At 45.0% G+C, this 17,024-nt stretch overlaps 1 protein-coding gene across 1 annotated transcript in view; it reads right to left on the bottom strand.

Moving 5' to 3' along the window:
• Positions 1-10,578: 10,578 nt before the first annotated feature.
• Positions 10,579-17,024, bottom strand: part of SIAH3 (siah E3 ubiquitin protein ligase family member 3) — a 41,609-nt gene continuing 35,163 nt past the window's right edge. Inside the window, exon 2 of the mRNA XM_005482366.4 lies at positions 10,579-11,391. Coding sequence (XP_005482423.2) covers positions 10,798-11,391 — 594 coding nt within the window. The 3' untranslated portion in view covers positions 10,579-10,797. The remainder of the gene's footprint in view (positions 11,392-17,024) is intronic.

Below are 17,024 nucleotides of genomic sequence, written 5' to 3'. Positions count from 1 at the left end.
GCGGCGTTTTCTTCTCCAGGCAGCGTGAGCAACCTGGGGTGCTTCTGCAGATTTCTCTGAGACTTTGGGAACATAGGGCTTTACCCATTTGGAAGGAACCCACCTTAAACCAGAGGGGGTGGACACACAGGCGTATCCACGTCCCCAAGTAACCAATTTGTAAGGTCCCACCATTTTCCAAGTCTCAGGGTCTTTTACTAAAACCGGAGGTTTTTCTTTCATCAACCTGTGACTGCTCCCCCCAAAGTGGCGTAGGATGGGTGGGTTCAGGCTGTCAAAAGAACAATTCAGAAAATTGATTGTGAATAGTGCCCTGGATAACCGGATGTGGGGAGGTTCTACCTTCAGAACCTGTTGTTGCTGGTCCAGGACCCTTTTAATATCACAGTGAGTTCTTTCTGCAATGGCTTGACCTGTAGGGGAGTAGGGGATGCCAGTTTTGTGCTCTACTCCCCATTGCTGCAGGAAGCTCCCGAATTCCTTGGAATTATAAGCGGGCCCATTATCAGTTTTCAGCTCCTTGGGGATGCCCATGAAAGAAAAAGCCTGTAAGAGGTGCTTAATAGCATCAATAGATGATTCTCCTGTGTGGGCAGAAGCATAGACCGCTCCAGAAAAGGTGTCTACACTAACATGAACATATTTCTGCCATCCAAAAGACAGTATGTGTGTTACATCTGTTTGCCACAGTTCACAACTGTTCAGTCCCCTTGGGTTTGCTCCTGTACTCACTGTAGGGAGTGCATGTTGTTGGCAATTTGGGCACATGGCCACAATCGCTTTGGCCTGTTCTCGAGTGATGTTAAACTGGCGAACCAGGCCAGGTGCATTTTGGTGGAAAAGCTGGTGGCTGATTTTTGCCTGTTCAAAAACATTTGGGAGAGTGGCCATCACTGCAGGTGCAGCAAGAGCATCTGCCCTTCTGTTGCCTTCAGCGATAAACCCTGGCAAGTCAGTGTGTGACCTGACATGCATCACATAAAAGGGTTGCTCTCGGTGAGTGACTAACTTTACCAGTTTGGAAAGCAATTCAAAAAGTGCAATGTTAGATACATCTTGCAGTATTGCTTGATCTGCTCTGGATACTACTCCTGCCACGTATGCAGAGTCTGTAATCAGATTAAATGGTTCTGAGAACCTTTCAAAAGCCCTAACAACCGCAGCCAATTCAGCAACCTGAGGTGAACCTTCCACCTCAACAATGTCCGTCTCCCACTGCTGGGTTTGAGGATCCTTCCAAGTCATAACGGACTTGTGGGACCTCCCGGACGCATCTGTAAAGACAGTTAGAGCCCTTTTTAAAGGTCTCCTACTTAGAGCAGTTCTTAATTTTAAAGTAAATTGAACATCTTGTTCAAACAATTTGCAAGCAGGCCGTGCTACCGAAAATTGTCCTGAGTAGGAATCCAGAGCAAACTGCAACACTTCATTTTCTTGAAACAATTGTTCCAGTATTTTCATAGTATTTTGACCTGATTTTAACTCAACTGGGATGTGAATGCACTTAAAATCACATCCTGCTAACTCCCTGATCCGGGTCCTTGCTTTCCGGATCAGTTCTGCTACCAGCTCCTGAGGCTTTGTCAGTCTCTTGGACCTTTTGTGACTGAGGAAAACCCATTCTATGATCAAGAGAGAGTCCCTCTGGTCCCGGTCCTTTTTTGGTGTGTCCTTTGCCTTAGGTGTTTGTTTTTCCTCCCACTGGAAAATAATTCCATGGAGGTGTGGCAACTTACCTAGGATGATAAATTTGAATGGCAGATCAGGCCGGCATCGGTGGGCCTGTCTTGTGGACATTGCAATCTGAACCTTTTCTAGAGCTTTCCGTGCCTCTGGGGTAATAGACCTAGGAGCACCTGGGTCTTCTCCCCCTTTCAATAAATTGAAAAGAGGGGCAAGGTCTTCATTAGTCAGACCAAGCCATGGTCTTACCCAATTCAAAGACCCACACAACTTGTGGACATCCGCAAGGGTCTTGATCCTTGGATTGATTTCTAGTTTTTGAGGAACAATGGTCCTATTTCCAATTTCTAAGCCCAAATACTTCCAAGGTGGCATCTTTTGAATTTTCTTTTCCTGGAGCTCGAACCCTGCAACAATCAATGCATCGATCGTTAGGTCAAGCGCATGTGTTAGTAAATCATCATTGGGGGCACACACAAGGATATCATCCATATAATGATAGATGATGGCCTTCTCTGCGGCTGCACGAACTGGGGAAAGCAGGGAAGAGACATACCACTGGCAGATAGCTGGAGATACCTTTAATCCCTGAGGAAGAACGGTCCAATGGTACCTTTTCATAGGAGCTTCTGAATTGATAGAAGGGACAGAGAATGCCAAACGCGGTGCATCATCAGGGTGCAATGGGATTTGGAAAAAACAATCTTTAATATCAATAACAGCTAATTTCCAATCTTGGGGAAGCATTGTTGGGGATGGCATACCAGGTTGGGGAGAACCCATATCTTCAATTATATTATTAATTTGTCGGAGGTCACAGAGGAGTCGCCACCTCTTTTTGTCAGCTTTTTGGACGACAAACACTGGAGAGTTCCATGGGGACATGGTCTCCACAATGTGGCCCTTTTTTAGTTGCTCTTCTACTAGTTCTTCAAGCACCTTTATTTTTTGTTTACTGAGTGGCCACTGTTTCACATCAACTGGTTTGTCTGTTTTCCACTTCAGTTTTTGGGTGGGGCGCTGTTGTTTAATGACTGCTGCACAAAAATGCTGTGGAGAGTCTGGAATATCAATTGTGACACCCCACTGGGCCATTAAATCTCTCCCTAACAAAGGTTCTGAATAATCTAACACAAATGGACGGATATTTGCCAATTGTCCGTTTGGACCCTCGAATTGAATAATGCCTTTGGATTGCCTTGCCAATTGCAGACCTCCTACACCTCGAAGGTGACCAGCAACATTTTGTAATGGCCAGTGTGCTAGCCAGTCTTGTACTGGAATCACTGTGCAGTCTGCACCTGTGTCTACAAGCATCTCAATGCGTTTAGACTCCCCACCCCCACTGACATTGCACCACAATTTGGGTTTATCTGTCCCAATAACTTGGACCCGGGCGACTGTGGGCCCCTGTTTATCGACATTTTCAGGTAAAGATGGCACAGGGATAGCTTGAGCAACAATTTGTCCCTTGGGAAGAAACAGGGGTGGGTGGAAACAGTGCAGGCTGAGAACAAATTGCTTGGGATCTGATGTTGTCATTCCCGGAGCAATTTCGATCTCTTGTGGTGTGTTTTTGTCCCCAGTGATGATGTACTTACAACGAATTTGGTTCCAAGTACCCTTCTGTTCAGGATTTACAGAGACAATATGCCAATCAGTGTCCTTCAGGTGGAGTGACTCTGTCAGCTGCAACCTGTAAGGCTCATTGACAAAACATGCGGTTAATACAGAATCACTTAAGTCACAACAAAGGTTATTTTGTTTCACTTTCAACAGTGGACTAGCAGACTTGGTCTTTGAAGCACCTGCTTCACTTACACAAATGTTAATATTATCGCGCTTGATTTGTTTTGCTACCCTTATTCTCTTGGCCTGCTCTTTTTATGTCTGCACGCCTGGCAGGCTGGCGCTTTACTTTCAGTTTTTTTGTTGTTGACCCCCAGGGAAGGCTTGCAGTTCTCCTCCCCTGCCATTTCTAAATTCATCAAATTCCTTTTTCAGGGGGCACTGGTTACTCCAGTGCCCTAGGTTATTACAAAGCAGGCATGGTTTAGTGGGCTCAACCATTGCCGGTCTCCGCTGCTGCCCAGGGTACTGCTGAGCTGAGGGAGAAGGTGCAGGGCTGGCAACAGCGACACGCTGGGGTGGTCTTGGCAGCAGCTTTGGTCTGGAGTCTTCAGCCACAGTCATCAGAGGCACTTTCCTGTTACAGACTAGAAGCATATCTTTTAATGTAGGGGAAGGTTCCATAGGAAGGCTCAGGATTGCCGCTCGACACTGTTCATTTGCATTTGTAAACGCTATTTCTTCTAAAATTGCTTCCCTAGCATTTTCCTTTTTAACCTGTATTTCAATGGCTCTAGTTAGCCTTTCTACAAATTTCAAAAAAGGTTCTGATGGTAGTTGTTTGATTTTACTATAGGGCTCAAAAGGCCCCTCAGGTTGGAGGGAAAAGAATGCTTTTTCAGCTGCTTCTTTTACTTTCTCAAGTGTTTCTGTGGGAATTGCAGCAGCTTGGACTGAGGGAGAAGACCATTGGCCTTCACCACAGAGGTGCTCCATGGTGATAGGGTTACCATTGTTGTCTTTTGCTGTGTTTGGATCAGCCTGTAAGCCTGGGAGAGCATCTTTTAGCAGTTGTTTCAATGCTGATTCCCATAATTTGAATTCCATGGATGTCATGAGACATGAAAAAATCTGTTTTGAATCATGTGGAACCACAACAGTCCTACTTAATTCAGAATTTAAAAGGCCACGGAAATATGGACTGTGTGGACCATATTCTTTATGAGATTTACAGATCTCTTTAATCAATTGTCGTCCAAAAGAACTCCAATTAGCAGTTGGGGCAGCTCCAGCTTGAGCTGCAGGCTGAAACGTAACAGGAGCCAGTGACAACATGGCACCATGCATTGGGTCTGCTGTCCCCTGCTCTGTATCCCCAGAATCAGAAGCATTGGGATCACAGCTACAGGTTTGGGGACAGGCAGTGGGTGTGTCTCCACCGTGGGAACCCGGGGAGGGCGCGGGGACAGGGAGGCAGCAAGGGGCGGGGAAACCGTGGGAACAAGGGGCGGGGTGGCCTGGTGACATCACGTCAGCAGATGCCCCTTGGGAGGAGTAGAGGGGCGGAGCTGAGGGTACTGCAGGAAAGGCGGGGGGAGGGGGGAAGGTGTCACGAGGAACAGGAGGAGAGGGGGATGAGGCAGGAATTTTGGGATGCTTAAGAGGATTTTGGGAAGAAGAAGACCAGGTTTGGGAAGATGCCACGTGGCATCCCCCATCTTGTGCACCCCCTGGGGACTGGGGGCCATTTTGGACATCACTGCTCTCCGGAAAGCTAACACGTGCTCTGGGATTTAGAGGAGGGGATACAGGGGATTGGGAAAGACACGCAGCCTGGCCAGGGCTTTGTGAACAAAACAACTCAGGTATTCTTGCACACTCTGGGAGCCGACTTCCCAATGAGTTTGCACTCTTTAAAATACCAAGTTTTGGGGAAAGAGGTTTAGGGGTTTTAGGGCAGGGAGGAACAGGGAGAGCAGAGGTACATGGCTTTACATTTGGCTTTTTCTCCATTTCCTTTTGTTTGAGCAATGCTGTTCGAATTTGTAAACTCCAGAACACATATTTAGCTGAGGGTAGTTTGCCAGATTGTCCTAAGGTTATCAATTCATTCCCAACTTTATCCCAGAATTGAATATTGTGGATTTCTTCAGGGGAAATGTTTGGGAACTGCAGAAAAAGCCATCTTATAAACTGTTTCAATTTTCCTTTAGAGAATTTCACATTACTCTTGACTAAAATGCTAACAATATTATAATACACTCCTCTTTGTACAATGCTAAGTTTGGAACCCATGTTAGATGTAAAAAGCAAAGTACTTAATCCCGCCTGACCAAAAGCAAAGCTAAAATCAGCTACCAATTTCTAAAAAAAACCCACAGATAGAAAGCGATAACGAGCAGAAAAAAGCTTCACAATGCAGCTGTATATACTACTTTTAAAATTCCCGGGCAGCAGCAGCAGGGCACGCCCTGCCGAGCCGAGGCAGAAACAAAGCCTCCCCCGCGGTGGAATGCAGCCCCCCCGCGGAGCAGAAACAGTAGCCACTCCACGTGGCAGCCGAAACCAGGACGCCCCCCCCCCCCCCCGCCGCCGCGTGTGCAGAGCACTCCCGACCCCGCAGGTCCCCCGGCCACGTGGAAAGAGACCCTCCCCCTCCCCCGCAAAGAGAAAGAGAAAGAGAAAGAGAAAGAGAAAGAGAAAGAGAAAGAGAAAGAGAAAGAGAAAGAGAAAGAGAAAGAGAAAGAGAGTCTCCTAACACGTGTCTGAGCACGCTGCTGAGCCGGGGGGGGAAGGGCAGAGAGCGATCCCGCTCCGGCGCGAATTCTAAAAAACAGTGAAACACGCAGCAGGAAAGCTAAAACTAGAACGCTATGAATTCTCGTCTGTGGGGCTGCGCAGCCAAAAATGCAAAGGCAAAAAGGAACAGAACTCGTGGCAGAGTCTGTTTTTGAGCTTCTGCTCTACCGAAAGCAGAGATACTCACGTGAAATGGAAGCTGTAGGCTGGGTACAGGCAGGCAGGTCTCCACCGGAAAAGGACCTCTCTCTGGGTGCAAGAGAGGCTCCCCTTTTCTTCCTCTGGAAAATCTGCTCACCACAATGAAGCTGGACTTTCCAGAAGGCGCCGAACAGTCCACGAAACTTTTTCTGGGAGTATTCCCAAAGTCTGTAGCTGGGAGTCTTGAAGCCAGGCTCCTTTCAGCTGGATGCACTGCTAGCAGAAACTTCTCTGAGGAACTGCGAGTCCGTTCTAGGGCTGCAAAGTCACTTTGCCCACCCACAGGGACGCCAATATATTGGAATAAGAATCCCAATATAACCAGTTAGATGATGCCTGGGCCAGTTCTGACCTTCGCTGCTGGGCCAAAGGCAGCACTGCGGTGTTTTACCCCAGAGATACCTTGGCTGCTGGAGAGTGCAGTGGGGCAAATCCAGGCTGTCAGGACTGCGTTTACCTCAGGAGAGAGAGCTTCTGGCGATGGTGGAGAGAAAGGGAGTGGATTCTGCTAGAAGGTTGCCAGATGTTTATTGCATGGGTACAGAGATGTCTGCACCGGGCCACTGCTGCTAACAGAATGGAGGCCGCATGGTCTCATTAACATTTTAAGCTCAGGACAGGGGAAGGGGAGGGGACAGGTGAGCCACCAACCAGGTGAAGGGGCAGGGTCTCAAGGGACTAGGGACACCTATCACACGACGCCTTGCTGGTATGTTAGCCTGATTGACAGGGCACACTCAGCGAGGGGCGAGGGGGAAGGAAGAAGGTAAAACAGGATATTGCAACACACCACAACAGGTGTGATACCAAGTCCAGTGGGAAGAGGACTAGTGCCCTACTTCTCAACAAGCCCTACAGCCAGCACTGGCTCAGGAAGATCCTTTGTCATCTTCAAGATGATGAGACTCAGGATGCTTCAGCTGATTTATAAGGAGTCAGGGATATATGATGTGAGCTTAATTCATAATGGGATTGAGCTGAAAGCACTAATGCTGCTTTACTGCAGATCTGACATTTACATTCACATGGTGTCTGATGGATAGTGCAGATGAACCAAAGTAGGTTTTCTAGTGGGTCTGGTAGCAATCCATCTGTCTCAGCCTGATGCAATTATTGTTGCAATTTACTAAACTAAGCACAAGAAAATCCATCTGTGAACAGAGATATATAAAAATCCTAAAAATAAAACCACAAACCCAAAGACAATATTTTGTCTATGTAGAAAACCAAAAGATAACTGAAACCTCCCTAAAACAAAGATGGAACATCACTCCCAGGTAGTTGGGAAAAGAGAATTTTGCAACAGCTGCATAGCAATTTTGAAAGACCTCATTTTCTCCTGCACCACATGCACTACTTCCTTACTTCAAAGAGATGTAAGGCTGCGTTCTTCACAGGAAGGCAGAAATTCAGATTTAATACATTGTAAAGATGTAAAATATTCGAGTACAAAATTAGTTTTAGAAGCCCTGATTTCAGATCAAATTTAGGAAGCCAAGATTCAGCTGCCTTTCAACCATAAGCAGAGCTGTAAAAAGGGTTATACCATGAGCACTAAAAGAATGGTTGCAAATTGAATTTCACTGTTGATCCTACTTGCCAGTATTTTAGGATTTATGTCCTACCATGAGGAATATTTGCTTCACCTTTGCTTTATGGCAGTATAAGGTTGCTCATAGGCTTTGAATTATGACAGAATTAGAATATCTTCTATGGTAGAAAGTCCTTAAATGCACCTTAAAACACTTGCACTTCATGTTGAGACACTTATGAAAGATGGATTTAGGCAACCATATCTCATTTCTCCCCAAAATACATCTTCCTTTTCTTTACTGGGAGTCACACTGGACAGATTTTCATCAGTACTCCAATGTATCTGAATTTCTGAAATCCCTACCAGAGCTGGATCTTTGCAGATGTGGAGAAAACTGAAAAAGGATGTTACTTGGTTCAGAAAGCAGTGAGAACAATTTAAACAATGGCATCCAACAGGTACAAATGTGAGAAGGCAAGAAGTGCCATGGGCTCTGCAAGTCACAGGGTGAAACCACAGTTGAGGGCTTGAAATTGTGCTGAGAAAGGCAGCTATCAGATGAGGGGAGAAGACTGAAAACAAAATGGAAAAGCTGAACTGTTGGTGTGGTCACTAGAAAGCTCTGGGAGAAGAACACATGGGGTGTGTGGAAGGTTATGTTGAGAAGGTCACATTTCTGCTATCCCTCCTTGAAAACTAGGGTGCTGGCAAGAGATGCAGATACCCATTCCAGAGAGCTGATGCTGTGACACTCATCCTGCCAGAAATACACTGGTCCTTTGGCAAGGACTATGCCCCAAAATATCTACACTTCAGTCGATATTGCAAGAAAAAAATGTGCCAACTAACAAGAAGTAAATAGACTAAGAAAAATGAATAACTAAATAATATCTCTCACCCTAGAACTTGTGGTCAGACAACAAAAGCATCATTAGATTTGGTCTCTACCCCACAGTACAAAGAGCTCAGGAAATTTAAACTAGAGGAACTGGTTTTATTGAGGTTTTATTGCCTTTGCTTTGTTTTAATTCAGCAGCAGAACAATTGTTAGAGGAGCTGGAGAAGCCAGTTTCAGTCCACAAAAACAGCAATGATTTATTTATTGCTATCATTTAGGGAAAGGGCAGCATTTGCTGGTCCTGAATATTTAACACCACAGGGAAAAAGCCAGCCGCTCTGAAGCCTGCCTGTTCCAGTGAGGCTCTGCAAATCAGTGTGCCACCCTTGGCCCCCTAAATTCAGAGATGGGAGAGCTGGGAAGATGTGCACCAGTGCCTTCTTACAGGGACTGAGACTTCCTCAAACCTCAGCTTGTGTGGTCATGAGCAGCCTGTTGAAGAGACCCTCACCCTTCTCTGACCTGCTATGAAAATCCAGGTAGGGAGGTGAGGTGCATCTATGCCTTAGAAGTCATTTACCTGCATGGCATTCATCTCAGGAAAACTACAATTCATTTTACTTCATGCATCATTTATAGTAATCCTCAGGAGAGCAACGGGTGGGAGAGATCAGCAGCAGTGTTTTTGCCTACCCAGAGCTAGAGTGAGATGCATTTTGAAACACTGAAGGGCTGTTCTTAGACTATTTCCCTCCCTTCCTTGGTTTTCCAAGGGGCTCAAACTATGATTCTCAGTCTCTAGCTACTAACTGGCCCAACCCACCAGATGTTTCTTGAAAAAGCATTCAGGAGCAGCCAGACCACAGCCACACACAGGCAGAAGGGAAAACAGGAAAAGACACTTTCCCATGCTTCTCATGTGTCACACTATCTGCCGAGCCCCCTCCTTCAACACGTCACCTACTGCAGTGGGATTTCACTGCTGCTGTTGGCTGTGGAGGAAACAAGCCTGACTGCAGATGGGAATGAGTGACAGGAGATGGCCACCACCTGCCTCCAATTCTCCCCCAAGGAACCACCCAAGGGAGAAGCTCTTAGAGTAGCCCGTGTCTTTTTGTGACCATCACTGTTCGTGAAACACCTTCAGGAGAAGAAAGTGACAGACGCCCCTCACCACCACCCCACAAAATGTATGCAAGGCAAAAAAAGTTGAGTTTTTTTTTCAAAGGAGTGCCTGTCAAATCTCAAAGCCAATTTGCAAATAGCTGTCCTATCTATATTGCTGTGCATCAATATTTAGCAGCACAAACTGAGGGTCCAACTGGCACAGAATTCAGTAGCAAGATCAGTGCCCAGCTTAAGACCCTTCTATGCTTTATTTTCAGAAAATCTCTTTTTGAATGCTTAAGGAAACAGCAGCTAAAAAGATGAATGCCCCAATGGCCGGGTATGGTTATGTCCATCCTATGGCCAGACCATGTGGCAATCTCTCCCTGATGTTTATGATACAAGAGTGAGATTTAACCACGCTCACAGTGCCCAAGCACTAGCTGCCATTCCCAGTTTAATGCAAGATGAGGCTTCCAAGCCCTCTGCTCGGCAGAGGAGGTGACTTTTTCTTCTAAGTTTTCACTGTTTGGGTGAGAAAGTTGTTTCCTCAGAAGCTGAAGGGAGCTCTAAAACTGCCAGCTCCCCCAGGGCTTGGCTGTACCCAAAAATACAGGAGTTAAATTACTACAGCTGATAGGGAAACCTGGGTGCTCTTGTTCCCTAGTGGAATACTTGACCTTTCATCAGGCACAGGTGCCTTTGGTCCCTTAGGCAGGCAATGAAGGAAACATATTTGCATAACATGGTCAGACCAAAGGTTTCTGCCAGTCTCCCTGGGTGCACTTTTCACTAACAAGTGTTGTTTCCAGTGCTGCTGGAGGGTGACAATAAATTGATTAGCCTCTTTAAAATTGCTCATAAAATTGTATTAGCAAAACGGTAAATACATGACACAGGGACCGTAACCACGGGATGTTTACATAATGCCCACTGTGCACAAGTACTAAATGCCATAAAAGACCCGAGACCCCCCCCCATAAAAAGTCTGCGAGTTCTGGCTCTCAGAAGGCAGCTAGAGCACCATAGTTGTTGCTGTGGTTCCTCCTCCTCTTCCTCCTCCCCATCACATTTCAGCTTCGGAGCTGTGAACTTTGCTGGTGGTTATGGCGATCCCTATCGCTAGGCTTCCGTTGTCAGAAAAGAGTTGAGCCAGGGAAGTGTTCAGCACAAGGCAATCCCCGTCCGAAATGACAGAGTCAACACACTCCAGGATCGACCTAGGTGTCGCCTCCCACTTGAGGCGCCTCTGGTTCCTGTTGAGCTCCAGCCTGTAGGTGAAGTTGTTGGCCTGGGTGGGCGTGCCGATCAGCATCATTGTGGCAAAGAACTGGGGGTGGCCCTCGTGCTTCTCCTGCTTCCTGAGGACCAGCAGAAACTGGTGGCCAAGGCAAGAGTGCATGATGATCCAGTCCGTGGGCGCGGGCAGGTGCATGTCCGTGGCCAGGAAGACAATCTCCGCGCCCTGAAGGATGTTGATGCGGTGGGTCTGCCTCAGGTGGGACACCACCACCTCCAGATGCCCTTCCCAGGGGCAGGAGAAGAGCGGGCACGTGCAGGGGACCAGCTGGGGGTCGTGCACCGCTTCGTGGTGATGGCAGGGAGGAAGGATGTCTTGCTCCGTGGACGCCTGCACAGCTGCACAGCGGGTCGGTGCATACTGCGGGAAGAGAGAAATTAAATGTGAGAGGAGGGCACCAGAAAGCAGTGCAGATGTGCTAGGTGCAGACCTCACAGGCATCAGTCACCCATACTCCACCTAAAGCAGGACCAGTGGGGGTCCAGAGAACTCAGCACACCATGAATCAGAGGCAGTCCTGACCTGGATCTGCACAGCACAAGGAGATGGCAGTTGCCTTGTTCTCCAGGAGAACAGACAAACTGTTTGAGCCATGATAAGTGACTTCAAATGAAAATGATGTATGTGCTTAAAGAGCAATTTCATTAATTCAGGGGGAAAAATCTGATTAAAAAGAAAAAACAACCCAACAAAGCAAGGACAGCATGGGGCATTTTATATAGTTAAGAGTTTTGCTGCTCAGAACAAGGGAATGAAATATGTATGGCATTATTATTCTTTAATGAAACATACGGGCAAATACAGGCATTTTCCCTGAAACAATAGGCTTTATTACGCCCATAATTTGTGAAATAAATGTCAGTTTTTATTGTATTTTTTTGGTCACTATTTTTTTGGTCAATGTATTTGTGCCTAATTGATGCTCTTACTACCATAAATCTTAAATTGCTCTCAAAGGTGATTGGATGGCAGATTTAGGGCATTTTTATACTAAAGTAAATTTGAATTAAGATAGGGCAGCTCGCTAAAAAGGCAGCAGCTCTTGCAGAAGAATTCCACGTGAGGACTAAAAAGCAACCTATTCTGACTCTCTCAGGAGGATGTTGTTGAAGAGAAATAAGTCTTACTCAGCCAAAAGTGTATTCGCATGTGATGCTATTCGGGAAGAGTAATGTCTCTCTACAATAACTGTGTGCACAGACAAACCCTAAGGCACAGGCATGCTGGTCATGATTCATCTAACCCAATTTTAAGTATTTACTTCACCCATCCAAGACAGAAACCTGGTTACCTGGGGCTGCCTCTGCAGCCTGTAGAGTGAGGCAGCCCTTAGAGTGCAGAATTCAGAGCTCAGCTGGAGTAGTTCAGCTTCTAAAGGTGACACCAGCTGATGCCAGAGAGACTGAGATCCAGTATCTCTTGCTGTGCCTAAATTTTAGCTGTTTAAACATTTTTTTCTCTCTGAACTCCTTTTATAAAGGTACATCTCTCACATCCATTAATGTCCCTTATAGCAGTGCGTACATATGTACATACATTTTGCTTTAGCATTTGTTCTAGGAAGATTAATGTAATTCCCTAAATAGTGTCCCACATCCCCTTATTTTAATATATGTACCCAAAATTGTATGAACTACATTATAGTCCTAACAGTTGTTCTCCTCTATGCCCCGTCCAACTCATAGCAGATTTGGGATTTTTGAGCAGAGATTTGTTTTGTCCAGGGGCAAGCATAATCCCATATAATGAATGGTAGATTTGCTGCAAGGGGTGTGTTGTCTTGTCTTGTTATGGATACCATGAAAGCTTTCATTGCAGCCTTGCTGTAAGTAGTTTCCCCCACCAGAACTTGCACATTTCTTTACAGGATGTTTTGGAAGGCAATCTCTTGGGTAAACTGTCCTAAATCTCAGATGACCAGGGCTTCCTTGCCAACCAGGATGACAATTCCATCTGTTCTCATTGTGTCAGTAGCTGCTAAAGGTTGTGATGGTTGGAGCAGGGTTGTGATTGCTGTTGCTGTGAAATTCATGGCTCTTCCCAAGGCACTGGATGTCAAAGGAAGTGGTTTCTTCTTCTTCTGGCATTTGATATGAAGAATAATTGACAAATTAAGCCTTACTATTGAAACAGGCAGTTATTTCTTTTGACAATTATTACTTCAGTAGTACTGTTCTACTTTTCCCTTCCTTGTATTTTATTTGTTTTGCTGTTTAAAATTCAAGAATATAAACTTTTCGAGAAGATAATGAATTGAGGACAGATAAATGACTATCATTGTCTGGGAAATAAAACAGGTCATTATAAACTAATCAAGGTTTGTGGCTTTAGCTCCCTGCTTATCGCAGTGGGATTACTGGTTCACACTTAATTCTACATTAATTTTTGCATCCCATTAGGATGAAAGTTATGGTTAATTTAAACTCTTTGGTGAAGGAGGCTACTGCAATGGCAGATCATAAAAGCCTTTTAAAAAAAAATTCCTGAAATGCTAATTGCCTCATAAAATGAATTCTAATCTCCCAATCTAATACAGTGGGTGTGTGCAATTACTTTCTCTCGCCAAACTGTTAATGCAAAATTAGTGATTATACTAATTAAAACTAATGAACTCATACTCACATGCTGATAAACCTCTCAACCACTTGACAAGTTCCAGCCTTCTATCAGTTTTATTTAACTCTCTTTTTGGAAGATGAATCTTAAATTAACCTCTTGACTAACATTTAAAATTAGGTTTTGAAATTTGAAGCTTTATAGACTATGTATAATTCTTCTCCAAAGATTACCAGAGTGAGAGAAACCATTTCCACTGAGGATGAAATTGAATTTAGAAATGCATTCTTCTAATTTGAGAAACATGGTGAACAATGGTAGCTCATCCATCTAAACTGCATCCAAGGTAAGAAAATACAAAGGTCTTCAAAAATCTTGTTATGACAAACATGTGTCTATGGCTCAGGAATTGGAAAAATAAATTACAATGAGCAGCTTATACAATATATCTTTCTTCTTTCCTAAACTTGTGAATTTTTGTGTGTGCGCATAATTATGAATTCCTTTTCACAACTCACATTTCTGAAATATTTCTATGAACCATTTCAACAAAGGATTTCTGGTCTAACTTTGTTCATTTCAGGTCTATTGAAAATTCTTGAAACTCAGTACAAACCACGTGATCTATTTTTATTCTTTGGCTTGGTAAGAACCATTTTAAAAATCTGGCTTCTGAATTGTTTGTTACATTCCTGTTTCAAAATTTTAAATTTGTAGTATTAGAAAGAAATGTTTAATAATTCCCTGTCACTTTTTTAAAAAAGCATCAGAGAAAAATAATATTTTACATTTACTTTTGAGGTGTGAGTGTAACTGTCGGGGTGTTTGTGCTCTTGCTGATCATTCATATGGCTGTGAATTGAAGTGTAAAACAGGGAAAATATGGTCACCTTGAGTGCATTTAAATGCTTGAATAAATATTTATGAACAGTTTTTCGTGTTTAATCTGCTCCAGTATTTATTTTCTACCATTTATTGCCCAATTACCTAATAAAATTAGATGTATTATATTGTTATGTCAGTCCAGTATTATTCTCAATTATCTTTTAGCCTGTTGGCCAATTTCAGTCAAATTGAACTGTGGGATGGAATTCTCAAATGCTTTAATTTTCAACAATTTCTGAGAGAAGAGGCATCAGGGTAGAGCGGCATGACCCTTCCATGTCTCTGGGGAGGAACAGCTGGCCACGTGGGCAGAATTACATTGACAGACAGGAGAGAGCCTAAACAATGGCAGTTTGATCCCAAATGGATTATAGACACCAGAGAACTCACATGAGACAGTGTCTTTATGAGCAGGAGAAAAGGCTTCAGCCAGAGTGCTCCTCATTAGATGCAACATAATCCCACCATGAGGCACCAAACCGCAGGAAACCAGGTTCTGCTGCTCACAGAAAAATTTCTTTTTAATGATGCAGCTTATTACAGAGCAGTTCTTTTCAAGACCAAGTAACTTGGCAAAGGCCAATTTATAAGCACATGGTGCCTTTCTTATGGAAAAAATCCCCCAACCAAACCATGACTAGATTTGGACTACGACACAGGGTTTCTGCTAAAAATGCAACAAATTGCTTTAGATGTGACATATTTGTTCTACCTTTGATATTTGAGGGGTAAGTCCCTAACTCTGAAGACTGTCAGCTCTTTTCACAGCCCATGAAGAGTCCTGGAGTGCAATTCACTTGATTCCAAGTGGTGCTGAAAGAACATCCCTCTGGACACCCTCTCTACATGCAGACAGGACCAAACCCATCCTCAGCACAAGCTCACAGAGGTTTAACTGGTTTCTAGACAAGAAATAGAAGGACAATCCAATTTTAGTCAGGAAAGATGTGTACCACAATGGGCTTCTCCTGCTGTGCTGGAGACAATGCAGCCCATGGAGAAAGAAATGGATGCCTGCTCACATGAGGGTGTAAATCTGTGGCTCCCTACCATCATTACAACTCCAAAGACTTGATGGAAAATTCAGGGGAAGGATGAAGGGTAGATGCAAGAGTTAAAGACCTCCAAGAGGTAAAGAATACACAAACAAATCTCTGAGTCTGCAGCTGCAAAGCTGAGGCACCCACCCAGGAGAAAGGGCTTTGCTATTGCTCCTCATGCTCTGAGGGACCTTTTGTGCTTGAGCTAGTGAAGTCTTTAGATCAGCTATGATGAAAATAGTGGAAACAGGCAGCTACGCACACTGCACCTCTGCTGGCTGAGTTCATGGCCCTTGTAGGTGAAGGCACTAGATACATCACCATGCCTCAACCTCGCTTCTCTGCTGCACATTGGCACAGCTTCAGCAGGGAGAGCAAGTGCAGCTGCTGCCCTGAGCAGCTAAATGTCTTGCCATTGGAGTTCTGACTTAAAGATGGTTAATTGACTCAAGATAAATCCCACAGGGTGAGGGAGAGTTGAAAGCAGTGCTCCTGTCCCATGGGAGAGGGCCTGGACACTGCTGACCTGGACTATAAGGAGGGTGAGTAGCATCACCACATTGTAGAAGAGTAAACACTACTCGGGTCTTCAGAGTAAAGGTTAAGTGCCATCTTTCAGCACTTTCCAACATTCCTCAGTGTTATACTGGAAATCTGCATGCTCATTCATACTTTTACTTGCTGTAATGCACATAATGTGCAAAAATCAGCCTTTCACATCCCTGTGAACAGTGTCAATGCGTGCTGAGAACATCCCAAGGAGGGAGGACAGGGACTGGTTCCCTGCCCAGTAAATAAGTGTTTCTGATAGGAAAGCAGGTGCCTCAAATAATCATCTTTTTCCAGACTCTTCACACCCATGCAACTGCATTTTCTCCAGTGGTCACACACACTTTGCAAACACTCATCAATTCACCCACTTGCTGGGCTCTTTGCTTGGGGCAGTCAGTGGTGTGGTCTGAAGGCCACCATGGTGGGGCTTCTCAGCAGGGCACACAGAAAACTGCAAGGGTGAAAACAAAGCCACCACACATGCTACCCAGCCCAAAGCAGAAGACAGTACTCCCTCTTTACCCCAGCCCAACCTTAGCACACTCTGAGACATTGCAAACTAATCCTCCTCCAGAGAGGGAGCTACTCCTTCCATGTACCCAAACCCTTTCCTGTTCATCCACAGCTTTCTTGGCTGGAGTACAGGAGAGTTGGTGGGAGCTGTACATGTTCATGGCAGCTGCAACCTTTGGTGGGGCCAGGGCTTGAGAGGGGCTGTGCTCACACCCCCTGTTACAACCACACCAACCTGCCTGTGACAAGGGACAACAGGAGATGCAGTCACCCTGTAGGTGTGCAAGCAGCTGGAAATGAGCAGGGAAAACTCAGGGGACTTTTGACATTGACCTAAAGATTTCTGCAGACAAAGAGAGACCTGAGCCTGCAGCTGTGTGCTTTGAGAGAGCAGCTTCTAGGGTCTTCAGCAACTTTCAGCAACCACAGCAACATTTAGGGTTTCTG

The sequence above is a fragment of the Zonotrichia albicollis genome, chromosome 2 (assembly GCF_047830755.1).
Source record: "Zonotrichia albicollis isolate bZonAlb1 chromosome 2, bZonAlb1.hap1, whole genome shotgun sequence".
NCBI classification, from domain to species: Eukaryota; Metazoa; Chordata; class Aves; order Passeriformes; family Passerellidae; genus Zonotrichia; species Zonotrichia albicollis.
Note: the sequence above shows the minus strand (reverse complement) of the source record. Positions and strands in the feature narration are given on the sequence as shown.